Below are 14,473 nucleotides of genomic sequence, written 5' to 3'. Positions count from 1 at the left end.
GCACATCCAAAAAAATTTATAAAGTGGTTTAATAAAGGTGTACTATGTTATAGTTGAAAACAAAAGAGTAAACGGGTGGGTAAAACATAATAAAGTTTTTGTATCGAAGGTTAAACGGTTTGTTATCGATAACAATTTTTATCGACGACTTATCGGTTTGATATCCATTTATTATCGGTTTGTTATTGACGAAGTATATATTTTTATGTAAGGATTAATCCATTTTTATGTAATGACTGTGAATTTGTTTCGGTAACAAATGCTATCGATTTGTTATTGAAAACTTTAGATAACAAAATCTATAATCTTTCAAAAGAAACTCGATGATTTTTCGTAACAAAGGTTTATCTTACAAAACGAAGAGCACAAAGTTCGGCAATGAACTTGCAGTGAACAAATCGAAATGACCAAAAAAGATTGTGATGGTCTTATAACCATATTTACTTAGAAAAAGAACGAAGTGAAAGTCTTTGCCGATGTTATCGACGACGGAATAGGGAACAAGTCTTCTCTGGATAAATTGATGTGCGCAAAAGTTGATTCAACATATTATTGTCACTGTCCAGAACTACTTCAAAAGCGCTATTTAGCGCCTATTTAAGTTTGCTTAAGCAAATGAGCGATTTAGTTAGGATAAGTTGGAAACTCATAGAAGTAAACACATAAGGGATGACGTTTTTCTTGATTTCTTGATTCCCTGGATTTTTGGGATCCAAAATCTATCACGGGATACCGGAGTTGTTCCGAAGTTTAACCTTTATAGATGTAAATATATTACGAAAACACATGTGTGTAGTTCATGTATTTGTTTTTCATTAAAAAGAGCAAAAAAAAAAAAAACAACAAAGCAACATATATCTTCACAAACATAGTAGATTTCGCAAAAGCAAAAAAATGATCGAGTTTCACAATAACTTGAAGTACCAGAACTCCAGATTTGGGTTTATCATGTCGAAACCTTCCAGAAAGAATAGTCTTGTTTCTGGTTACACAATTAACTTTCAGTTTTGTCGGCCTGTTTTTGGAGTTCAAAAAGATTGGGATCCCGAAATCTCAGGAACCCGGATCGTCACCACAGGTTAATATATGTATATAAGTTGAAAAATTTCCTCTCTATAGTAATCTTTCAAACTATCTAGTATAGCTTGTTTAACATTTTGAATTAAATTTTGTGCTGTAATTGTAACTTCTGTGTAAATTTAATTTGTTCAGTCAAACGAAGTTTTTATATTTTAGTTTAATTTTTATTCCAACTAAAATTTTAGTTTTAAGTTAAAATGCGGTAAAAATGTTTAACAACTAAAATGAGCACTCGTTACAAACTAAAACCAAATACTCCGAAATTCTATGTACAAGTAATTATATTAGGTGTGTATGAATATATGAGATAAATTGAAATAAAAATATTCATTGGCGCTCAAAATTTTCATCATAAATTGTTATAACTAGTTTTCTCAATATATATGCTTTTGTACATTTTGTAACTAGAATTAAATTGTTATTAAAACCTGTAGGTGATTGTTGACCCTTTTTTCAGTAAACGTATAACATTCGTTTAGCTATTATGAATTATTATTAGGGTGTACCTTTAAATCAAGTTATATTTTTTTGCAATCTTACCTCCTCACACCGTAATACCAAGGATAAAAATATCACACGTAAATTGAGGTGCTGAGTGCAACCGTTTAAAGTGTGTCGCATAGTAGCTAAAGATCATATTTCAATATACTAAAGGCATATGCACCAAATTTCAGCTAATCGAATAGGATGTAAGTAAATAGTTATGTGGATATTATTAGTGCATGTCTTTGTTTCGGCTACGCATGCATATTTATCAGTTTTACCAGGTTGATGCGACTAAATCGAATATCACAAGGAAAATTAATTTAAAGTTCTCTGCAACAGCTTTGATTTGATATTCATAATACACAAATATTCTAGCGGTATCCGGGTCCACTTTTGGCCTACATCTCGAGACCCTAGGCAACAATAAGTATGAAAACTACCCCGTACTAAAGCACTTATCAACAGATTTCATTCGATATCCATATTGAATGAACAGTGTCTAGGCGTTCACAGGCCCACGTTTTGGACTATATATCCAGACCTCAGTCACCCAGGGTATGAAAATTACCCTCTACTAAAGCACTCATCAATAGCTTTCATTTGTTATCCATAAACTATAAACACATTCTAGGGGTACCCGGGTCCACGTTTTGGCATATATCTCGAGACCCTGTGCGACGATTGTGTAAACCACCGCGTGACTTTACGCAACTTATGCGAAAGTTTGAACCAAATCGATCGGCGCATCTCGCCAAACACCGGCTACCAACTAACACACATTTTAGCCTTTCTTTTTATATATAAAATTTGAAATATTTGACAAAATGTTCACCGGCTTGACAATAGCGGCGGCAAAAAACGGTGATGAATAAGTTTCTACCGTCATGACGTCCGTAACATTTAACACCCTGCCGCTATATTACGTTACGGTTAACTCCACCGTCTTTTTAGTTTCCGCATTATTACTTTTACATTGCAACATTTTTCACAACGGATCATTTAACGGCCGCATATATAGCGGCACCGATTTCGAGGAAACGAAGCACTAAGATTTTAAATTACAATCTGTACTTGAATACCAGCGCGACAACCCCAAACCGTCTCAAATACGGACCACAATTAATATGTGATATTTTTGACCTTGCGATTAATATTTGAAAGATTTAGACTGGTAAAATTCTTACATTTGATTTATAAGGACCACCATAATGTACATCACCCGAAATTGTATTTTGTCAGTCGTTGTTCAGTTGAATTGTATACGTATTTACTAATGGGAATATCAACGCTTAATAGTAAATTTTGGTTTGTAGTTAATTGTTTTTTGTCGATTTGTTATCAAACAGTGATCGATATGTTATCGAAAATTTATCGATTTATAATTGAAAATTTATTGATTATGAAACGCAATGTTATCGGTACGATAGCAAAGACTATCAGTTCTCACTGAAAGATTATCGATTGGTTATCGAAGTGTTATCAATTTGTTATCATGATTTGTTACCAAAAAGTTATCGATTTTTGGTTTCAAATTTATTAGCTTGTTACAGAAAAAAACAATTTAATATCAAAAATTTATCTATTTCTTTTTAAGAATAGTTTAACCGGATTCTTAGCAGTTCCAATCGATAACAAGTTATTGTTTTACCACCGTCTTACTATCGATACCGAATTAATAACATCGAGCTATCTGTCTTTAATGAACGGCCTTCAGATGTGCCATCGATTCGTATCGTAGTTTTATAGTTAGCTGTTTCATAATAAGCCAAGACATTGATAATAAATCAAAAACACGCCGATTTGCTTCTAGTGAAGTTCTATATATTGTGGTTTAGCTGGAAACCCTGAGCGACGTCCAATTAAAATACTATATTTTTTAGACGTAAATTGGTCTGTTTGCACATCGAACTTCATGAGCATTTGATAATTAGGTACTCACGTCATTAAAAAAAAAAAACCCCCGGCCTTCCCCATCTTTTTTCGTAATGCGCTGACGGCAGGTAATTTGGAATCTGATCCAAATATCTTTTGGAGCCAAGTCTTTTCACACATAATTTGTAAGCTGAGCTTTATTCACATCTTCTCTAAGGTTGTATCCTTATCCTGCCCTCTTTTTCGTGTTTTTTTACCCTCTCTATGAAGAGGGGCCAAAACCTTTGACTTTCGAGCTTTAGTGTTTATACGGGAACATTAGTATGATAACAAATTTTGATTGCTTTTATCGAGATCGTTCGTATCCACCCAATGCCAGTTATAGAAAATATTTCATCGACTCGATTTTATAGCTGTCAATTGCGACCAGTTGTTATTTCCTTTATTTGTCCCCTTTTCATGCCATCTCTTATCGTCGCGTGCCCGTATTTGGTTCATTTTCACATTTTGGATTTTCTTAATCACAGAGTCCGTTTCGCGGCCAATATCTACGCGCACATTTGTGGGGTTATCAAATGAAAAAGTGCATCTAACACTTCTTGGGGTGCGCGGCTCACTGCGCCTGGCGTACCTGGCGTTCTAGCCTTTGCAACTTCCCAACCCTTAGTTAACATCTCTTTTCGTCTAGTACCCTACACCAGACAATAGCTCTATATGTTATTATCGGTCGGATGACTGTGTTGTAAATTACAAGAATGATATGCGTCGACAGTCCCCAGTTCCTCCCAAAAGCTCTTTTGTGGTTGTTGCAAGCTGCCATAGAAGTGCAGGTTGGTGGAGGAAACGATAGAGCACGTTTTTTTTGCTGCCGCCCTGTGCTTGCCAGGCTAAGACTCCAGCTATCAGGAGCAAGTGTCATAAGACGTAGAAAGCTTCTAGTATTTGCCAAGAGGACAGAGTTATTTTATAACGTAAGTTCTGGTTTTTGATAGAGTTTTTCAGTTTGATCGTTAAATGAAGTTTTGTACACCAACAGTCTGTAAACACATTGTTTGTTGATTAAATAAATAAATAAATATACTTCTGGCAATACTATGGACTCATTCAGTCTACCTGAGGTCCTCATGGACCGACCAGTTCAACCTAACCTAAGCTGCCATAGCTTTCTTTGATTTCACCTCAAGGTTCCTTTGCCATCTTTCCTGCACTAAGCGGAAGGAAGTTTACTTCGCCGGATCAACTGTTCCAAGTTCGAAATAAGGTGATAGTAAAATTTATTGACTCCAAGAAGTTACTCGATCCGCCGTAGCTCGTACAGTGAGGGCTACTTAATGTTTAGAGCACCACAATGTGAGCATTAGTGAACTAAGCGTTCGGAATTTAGTGCTGAGAACAGGTTATTCGTTGCACAGTCAGTCTTATTTGCAGTTAGAAAAATTGAATAATAAATATTTCCATCGTTTGCTTCATATCAGCGATGACTGCTTGTCTGACAATAACGGGGAAGCGCAAAATAATTAAATTACGTAAAAATAACTATGAAAAATTATATTCGCCTCAAGCTAAAATATGTAGTACAGAGCATTACTAGCCACGCACTAACTATGTTATCTGTTTTTTTTTTTATCTCGTTTTCTATTTCTCTCCTTTTATGCACGCTGCTCATACATCAATTGATAACTAAACAAACATCCACTGGGTGCACTGGACTCGCATCGCTATTGCTTGCCATCAACAACAATCACTACTGCCTTTATGCCACCTAACGACCCCATCATTGCACCGACGCGAGATTCGGCTACATCCTCGTTCCAACTGATGGTCAATTTTAAAATTTCAACATCGCTGTTGAAACACGACTAACTGACATTCGCGCGTTATTTTATGAACACACAACATTGCATCACCAATCATGTGTAACGTCAAAATCGTATGTTGCTATACATATGATGATAACGATGATAATGATGATGATGATGATGATCGCCATCATCGTGACACCAATGACTATGCTTCTGCTGGATAAACTGATGTGTAAACTGTATTGCCATGATGCCACCTCCACCTCACAACATCAACCATTATTACAACAAATCTTTGCCAACTTTGCTAACTACAACAACAAATAAAAACAACAACAAAAATCGTAAAATAAAAACCACATTACTTCTGTAACAAAATAACGAAATGTTTTTTGCCATTTTTACGCGATTGCTGCTACTCCTCCTCCTTTTTGTTGTGGCGCTTTTCCTACTTTTCAACATGCACATTGTTGTTGTTATTGTTACTTTGGTTTTCGTGTTATATTCATTTTTCACGTATGCAGTACCACCCGATATCCTTGATTATCCAACAAGCACTGATATGGTAATACGAGAGGGTTCGAATGTGACGCTAAAATGTGCCGCAACTGGCTCACCAACACCAACAATAACATGGCGGCGTGAAGGTGGCGAGCCAATACCTTTGCCAAATGGTTCAGAAGGTAAGTGCAGAAGACTTTATAAATATTTTATTTATTTGTAAAATATTAAAATGGGTTATTGTGCGTTGTGCAAGCATATTAAGAAGAGTGCAACAACGGAAGCTTAAAGCATAATAGCTTTTGGTTGTGGAGAGGGTATTTTAGTGTGCCAGGAAACGAAACATTTTGTACAGACTTTAACTTTCAGTAGAACACATACATTCATGATATGAAAGGACTCTTCACTACGAGATTTCGTGCAACAAAAGTGATTGATTTGACGTAAGTACCTGCCGTCGTCGGCCAAATCTAAAGAAGAACCAATGCACACGGGTCCAATCACGTCTGACCAGCGCCCAGGGCTCGCTTACATTGGTCCCAATAGATGATGTTAGTAGACCGACCATCCTTTGGTGGGGTTGCAGGCCTGTTTTTTTTTTTTTCTTGGACGTTCGGGCAGCGCACTGCCGTCAAGTGGCCCAATGAAACCAGGCTAATCGTGTTCATGTGTTCACACCACGCGAGACCGCCGTTAAGCACAACGTCACGGGGAGAAAATGCAATTTCAACGTCACTGCTTTGCATGCGCATTTCCCTGCGTTACCTTTCAGCATAAATCGATCGCGTCATAACTAGAAGTGCCATCTTGCTCACAGCAGCTCAAAGATGTATTTGTTTGCACATTAGGGGAACTAAATTTTTAATCGCAAGCTCCACTCTAAAGACTCTTTGTACTCGCCGTGAAAACGATGGCAATGAAACATAACGTATTCGGTGGAAGAGGTAGGACAGAAAGGATCCTCCACTGTCGTCCGCTTGTGTAGAAATTTCTTGAAACAGCCGTGCCCACCCAATATCTGCGTGCGGTGGTAATTTATTTCGCTGTCCCTCCGCCGATACCATTTTGCTATATTCTGAGCTAACATGAATGCCCTGCGCAGCTGCTTCGATTCTTCCCACCTTTCTTGTCATTTTACTATTGTTCGTGTCTTTTCGCTTTTCTTAGCACCTTAAGATGGCAGGCCGACTACAATGCCAAACCGATCGGCCATTTCTCTGGACAGTGGATCTACTGGGATTTTTCAGGATAAAACATGGATCACGTCGTCGGACACCGTTCGATAAGAACATGCTATTCGTAGCAGGTCAGAGCACCCGAATGTAATATAACTATATGAACAACAGCCAGCAAGATAAGAAGGTAGCTAACCTTTTTTCAGTCGGATACGGTTTTGAGTGCCATTGAGCAAGTGTACGGTTAATGTAATGATAACATTGCCTTTTACGCTTATGAATGCGACACAAATTATAGTTAACGGGTGGCATAATTAATGGTTGTGGTTACATCAACATTTACGGTTACGATTACACAAAAAGTTAGGTTTACGACGATGGTTATGGTTACGACATCAGTTATGGGATCGAAAGAAAAATGTCACTAAGAAAAAGGAATGACATAAGGTCAAGAGCCATTACCTCAATTGACCTTATGTTCATTTCAAATGGCCATAAACGCAAAAACTGGTCCTGCTGAGATTTTTTGAGTAAAGAGAACTTTTTAAATTAAGTAGTAAAAAGTTTCATCGTCTTTATTGCCGTTGACCATTTGCCACCCTACCCAAAAGGATTTTAATTACATTCAAATTTCCTTAGCTGTAGAAGGTTAGGTTAGCACATAACCCATAAGTACTTTCGCAAGGACCCTGAGACCTCGCAATTATCCCGATTGATCCATTGCTCCAATCTTATATTCGTCGACTTTTTCAGCAGATAACCCAGCGATGGTTTGTGTTGTAGCCATAAAGACGTTATCCCAAGCTTATCGGGGTCGGCAAAGTCTTGGCTGCTTAAGAAATATTATTCCTTATGAGTAGGTGAGATTTACAACTGGGTTGGAAAAGCTATAAATTTTGCCAGAAACCCCTCAAAGGGTTGCGCTTCTTTTGTTTTTCTTTTCTATCCTCTTCTTTATTTTGCTTTAGTCTATACTATTTTATTATATATTTAATTCAATTTTACCTTGTTTTTTTTTTATTTTTTAAATTTATTTTATTTTATTTGATTTAATATCATTTTGTTTTATTTTATTTTATTTTATTGTTTCTATTTCATTATATCTTATTTTATTTTATTTTAATTCATTTTATTTTATTAGACTTTATCTTATTTTGTTTGATTTAATATAATTTTATTTTGCTTCGTTTTATTTTATTTTATTTTATTTTATTTTATTTTATTTCATTTTGTTTATTTTATTCATTTTATTTTATTTTTAATTCATTTTATTTTATTTTATTTAATTTATTTTATTTTATTCTATTTTGTTTTATTTAATATAATTTTATTTTGTTTTGTTTTATATTATTTTATTGTATTCTATTTTTTTCTTTTATTTTATTATATGTTATATTATTATTTTTATTTATTTTATTTTATTTGATTTTATTTTGTTTTATTTTATTTAATTTCATTTTATTCTGTTTTATTTTATTTTATTTTATTTTATTTTATTTAATTTTATTTTATTTTAGTTTACTTTGTTTTATTTTTTTTAATTTTATTTTTTTTTTATTTTATCTCATTTTATTTTATTTTAATTTTATTTTATTTTATTTAAAATAATTTTATTTTGTTTTGTTTTATATTACTTTATTGTATTCTATTTTTTGTTTTATTTTATTATATGTTACATTATTATTTTTTTTATTTTTTTTTTACTTTATTTTGTTTTATTTTATTTTATTTCATTTTATTTAATTTTATATTAGTTTACTTTGTTTTATTTTATTTTATTTATTTTTTTTTTTTTTAATTTATCTCATTTTATAATATTTTGTTTTATTATATTAACTAACCAACCAAAAAAACGAATATATACTCCAATTTGAATATCCTCGTTTGTTTTTATAAACACTTTGAATATAAGCAAAGAAAATCACACATTTTTTCATATATTCTCCCACCATACTTCCTACGACATCAAATTTGAATTCATTTGCATGTAGCGGTCTGGTTTTCTCAACACAACGACGTCAAATACTAATCCGTAGTGTGCGGGACATCAGCCTCGTAGATCAAATATGTTCTTGGCATCTGTGTTAATATACTTTTTAAATTAATACTTAATATACAAAAAAAAAAAAAAAACACTAACTTAGAATTTTAGTTCGGTCATAAAAGGTGTACAAAAATTTCGACTTGCCTATTTATATAAAGATTATTCTAATCCCATACTTATACAAATTTTATGCCACCTCAAACACATTTATCTATGTTGCTCTTTCGGCACTATTTGTTGCGAATGGTGGCTATCATTTTCAAAATGCAAATAATACAAACAAACAACAGTGACATATAAGTAGCATTCTTCAACAAATCCACTTTTATCAATGGAATTAAAATTTTGTACCGCACACTAATAAAAAATTGTGTTAGTGTGAAAATGGGCTAAATAAATTTGTTTCATTTTCATAGAATTAAATTTTATAAATATATACATTACAGATAATATGGTATTAATAAAATTAAATAAAATACGATAAGACAATATTGACAAGAGACGTGACTATGCATAAAATTCGTATCATGAGTTTAAAAACAAAATAATTAAATATTTTAAGGGTACTTAAATGAGACATTAAATCAATAAATTAGCAATAATCTGTTGAAACATTTTAGAACTTAATTGAGGCTTTTTATAACACAATTATGCTTATCAACGAAAAACGTTGTACAATTATTTATTAACACGCTTTTTTATTAATTAGCTTCACTTGTAAGCTCTTTAATAGCAAGTTGAAAAAATAAAATTTACACATTCGTCTTTTGTGGTACGACTTGATTGGAATCTTTTTAGCAAAACAAGTGCCAGGTTTGTTTTTTTTTCAAATCAAAGAACATGAAAGGACGTCCGAATATCGACTCGGGCCACGACTTTGTGGCAGCCAAGACACTGTACATGTGAAGCAAAAATAGTGCACGCAAGCAGTTTCCTGATGACAACTCGGCTCTCACTAAGAGCTATCTTCGACCTTACGTTGTGAGCGGGCAGTGAAACTATATTTCACTCTCATTATGTTACGCCACTGCTAACACCATAGGTTTCCAGCGAGCTCGCAAAAACAACTGATGCGATGAAGAATGTCGCGCTGCCTCGGAAACGAAGACGCTTCTTATAGGGCTACGTTGCGTACGGGCGCAGCAACGCGCGGTACATTGGAACGTTAGTGTGAGGCGAAGATGGAAGAGCGTAGTCTTTTTAAAAGAAAGAAGCGTTGTACACAACGGCGTGGTTGCGAAGAGCCTCATATTCAGGCTGATAGGAATCTTGCCCGAAAATTCTAAAAAAAAAAATCCGGCGAATGATGGAAGGTTTCAAATCGGGTGCAGATTCCTGCCCTGACGACCTGGTAACTGTCGCACAGAGTAAGCTCGAGTTGTGTAGGGAAAACTTCTCATCCATGCTAGCAAGCAATGGAGAATACGAAACCGATGCACGAATCACTGAAGATGGAAATCACTCCCCACCACCTTACTTAGACGAACTGAGAATGGACATATGCCAGCAATAACATCACAAAGTGCTAAGGAGTGAAGGACTACCCGCAGGGCACGCATCAACTCTTTTGCAAAATTTAGTTGCTTGAGTGAATGCCCCTTTATTGGAATTCACGTGTGCTTTGCTCAATCTACAAGAAAGCCGATTCGGCAAACCGCGCCAATTACCCCGGAATCAGTCTTCTCATTATCGCGTATAAGGTTCAATTTAGCGTACTATACAAGAGAGCGAAGCTAATATTCAACAAACTGATTGTACCTTATCATGCGATTCTTTAACAAAATGTTTGAGAATATAATTCAAGCAGCAGAACTGAACTGGGATGGTACAATCTATTATAAGTGCGTACAATTACTTGCATATGCTGACGATATTAACCTTATTGGCCTTAACAAACGCGCTGTGAGTTCAGACTTCTTTAGATTAGATAAAGAGGTAAAAAAGGTGGGTCTTGCGATAAAGGAGGACAAGTCGAAGCACTTGTCATCGTTAAGGAAAGAATCGGCTCACTAGTACATTGGAAGCCACGTCACTGTTGAGGGATATAAATTCGAGAATGTCAACAATTTCGTCTATTTGGGAACAAGCAATAACAGCAAAAACAATATTAGCTTAGAAATCAAACGGAGAATAACTTCTATCAACAATCTATACTTTGGATTGAGTAGGTAATTGAGAAGTAAAGTCCTCTCTTGTTGAATATAAATCACGCTTCAAAAGTCGTCCTGATTTATGGCTCCGAAACATGGGCGGTGCCGACAGAAGATGTGTTGGCTCTTGGAGTATTCGATAGAAAAGTTTTCCGGAATGTTTGTGGTTCTTTCAGGAGGTATAATAAAGAGCTGCATGCATTTTACGCAGATATGATGTTGCACGTATTAAAAATACAAAAGCTTTGCTTTCTAGATCATTCTATGCGTATGAACGAAGGTACTCTGACCGAAAAAGTACCTCGGTTGACACCACAGTTTGCAAGCAGAGGAAGAGAGAGCCCCCACTGAGTTGTGAGAGGCAGATGGAGGAAGAATTGACCTCCCTTGGTCCTCCCAAATGGCGTCAGTTATCACGAAACAGGGATAGTTGGCGTGACTTGTTACGAATTATGTATATGTGAATTGTATTTTATTTCAAACATTTGTTTATTGTAACTTTACATATACATACATATGTATATCTATGTATATATATGTATTTTTGGTACCTTCGCAATGAATTTAGCGCTCATAATATTCCCACACAAATGCATTGTCTCCGCCTAAGACTTTACTTACGTTAAGCATTGCTCATGTGCCTACTCAAGCTAGTATTGCTTAACCAATGCACTATTACATACAAATATCTTGCATGCAAAAGGCATCAAATCACCAGAGAACGATTGTTTCATTGAAATTCAGTTTATGGTAGTACGCCTATTGTACGGCCAACTAAAGGCATGGATAGGCAATTAAGACAAGTTCCGGTGAAGCAAGGTAGTACTGTGAATAACAGTGAATTGCTGTTACTACAACAACAATAACCAGAAACGCTTTAATGCCTTGTAGGAAAAATCTCTAGTTCAAAACTGGTGCGCTTCTAATGCATTCGGAACCACTGCTAGTACGCCCTCTTTCTATTTCACATGCTTTCAACTGGCGATGTCTAGGCGGTGGAAATTGTCCACGTTGTGGTACCTATTTTGTAGTTCCGAAGTAGATACAATTTTCCACTTTAGAACTTGTTGGTTTATTGGCACTATTTCAGTAGTTCCGAAGTAGTGTAAAAATTAACAGTTTAGATCTGGTTCTTTTCTTGGTACAAGTACAAATTCTGTTGTTGGTTAGATCTACCTGAAATCGGGATATAGGTAACCCTTTGCATAGATTAGTATATGTGACATATTTTGTCGAGAAATGGACCGAACTGGGACTACGACTGTGAATGGAACTAGGACTGGGACTGGGAATGGGACTGGGACTGGGGCTGGGACTGGGACTGGGACTGGGACTGGGACTGGGACTAGGACTGGGACTGGGAATGCGACTGAGAATGGGACTGCAACTGGTACTGGGAAAAGGGATAGGGAAGAACAAGAATAAATAGACAGAAGAGAAAAGAGGGAAGAAGAAAATATAGAGTTAAAGGAAGGTATAGAGATATGGATAGACGGAGCCGAAAAGAGGTGATGGAAAATACGGAGAGGGTGAAAGAACGGCGAGTAAGACGTAAAAACTGGTTAAAAGATATGCAGATAGACCACAGCTAGGCCAGAGCAACGTCTACCGGGTTTGCTAGTATTAAATATAAAAACACAATTTGTTGACATGGGGAAATCTAGTTTTTATCGAAGTAGTACTTATTTGGCATTTTAGCTCTAGTTCCGAACCAGAAATTTGTATCATTATTTACTGACTTCCCTTTAGGGTGGTTTTAAGTGTGTCTTTAGGCAATTATGGTCGTAGCTTGGTAAAACGTGCTTCTTTCGCGATTACTGACGTCAGTTGGGAGCATCAAGGTTGATCAAGTTTCAAACTCAATTGAGGTTAGTTGTATCCACTCCTGCAGCGTTCTGCAATGTCTCTGATGAGCTGGTCGTAAAATATTTTAAAAATCGATATAGAATTTATTGATTGCAACTAATGCAAATGCGCATTAGCTATATGCTTGAGCAGATAATTAACAACTTCCTTAATACAATTGTATTTTAAATGCTTTTAGGAAAATTGTTAAACAAATAAAATAAATTTATAAACTTTTTGCCAAAAACTTTTTTATTGTTTTCCCAAACAAAAATGAATCAACGCATTCCTAAAATAATTAAAATTTTTTCATTTGACTTAAATGAATTTCCAATGAACCGGAAATCGATATATTCTAAACATTGTGTGGTCAAATGCATTTGTAATATAATTTGGCGTTTTAAGTGAAGGTCATACAAAGGTTTTGTGGCTGCTGCGGTTAGAGTTTTTAGTTAATTACATAATGATTAGTGATGAGTTCCGTCAATATGAATATTGAGTTTCAATAATCTTTAATATTTTTCTTTTGGAGTGGCTATGAATGTACAGCAAAAAATTTAGGCTCAATAAGGAGAAATTTTACCATTCAAAGGAAGACTATGATTACTTCCCCGCATCTCGAAATATCGTCGAATGCAATACCATATTCCAGCTTAGAAAGGTACACCAAAACGGCCAAAATAGTTTAGTGGAAATCCGAGTCCAAACACTACAGAACCGACATCAAAAATGGCATGAAAAACTTTCTCAGCAGAAAAATTAATCTCTCTATGCAGATGCAGAACAACATGAACTTCAGTAGTTCCGAAGTAGTGTAAAAATTAACAGTTTAGATCTGGTTCATTTCTTGGTATAAGTACAAATTCCGTTGTTGGTTAGATCTACCTGAAATCGGGATACAGGTAACCCTTTGCATAGATTAGTATATGTGACATATTTTGTCGAGAAATGGACCGAACTGGGACTACGACTGTGAATGGAACTAGGACTGTGAATGGAACTAGAACTGGGACTGGGATTGTGACTGGGACCGGGACTGGGACTGGGACTGGGACTGGGACTGGGACTGGGACTGGGACTGGGACTGGGAATGCGACTGAGAATGGGCCTACAACTGGGGCTGGGAAAAAGGGATAGAGAAGAACAAGAATAAATAGACAGAAGAGAAAAGAGGGAAGGAGAAAATATAGAGTTAAAGAAAGATATAGAGATATATCACACGACTCGGCCGGTTCAACCTTAAGAAGATGCTTATCAGTGTCAGAAAAAACCAGCTAAAAATATTGGAGAGTTTATTATACAAGCTGTAAGAAAAGCAAAGTCTTTATAGGCATACAAAAAAAATTATTCTAATAGGGTCTACACACGGACCGTCGGATTAGCGAGTCTGCTGTGTACATGTTGACTCGCCGTCAAAATCCAACTCATTTTGATTTCCGCGAGTCAGTCAGAGTTAGCACACAGTTCCAAAAAGTCCTTATCTGAAATGATAATCGGTTCAAAAAAGTAATCGGATCT

At 35.6% G+C, this 14,473-nt stretch overlaps 1 protein-coding gene and 1 long non-coding RNA gene across 5 annotated transcripts in view; one reads left to right on the top strand and one right to left on the bottom strand.

Moving 5' to 3' along the window:
• LOC137239336 (uncharacterized) overlaps positions 1–14,473 on the bottom strand; it is a 329,408-nt gene that overhangs the window by 79,164 nt on the left and 235,771 nt on the right. The gene's annotated exons all lie outside the window — the stretch shown is intronic.
• Positions 1–14,473, top strand: part of DIP-theta (Dpr-interacting protein theta) — a 554,628-nt gene that overhangs the window by 487,412 nt on the left and 52,743 nt on the right. For all 4 annotated transcript variants that reach the window (XM_067764509.1, XM_067764510.1, XM_067764512.1 and 1 more), the window contains one exon: positions 5,765–5,923. In XM_067764509.1, the coding sequence (XP_067620610.1) occupies positions 5,765–5,923 (159 nt within the window). The remainder of the gene's footprint in view (positions 1–5,764; positions 5,924–14,473) is intronic.

Source organism: Eurosta solidaginis, chromosome 2, assembly GCF_040869045.1.
Source record: "Eurosta solidaginis isolate ZX-2024a chromosome 2, ASM4086904v1, whole genome shotgun sequence".
Lineage (NCBI taxonomy): Eukaryota > Metazoa > Arthropoda > Insecta > Diptera > Tephritidae > Eurosta > Eurosta solidaginis.
This window is presented reverse-complemented; position numbering and strand designations above follow the sequence as displayed.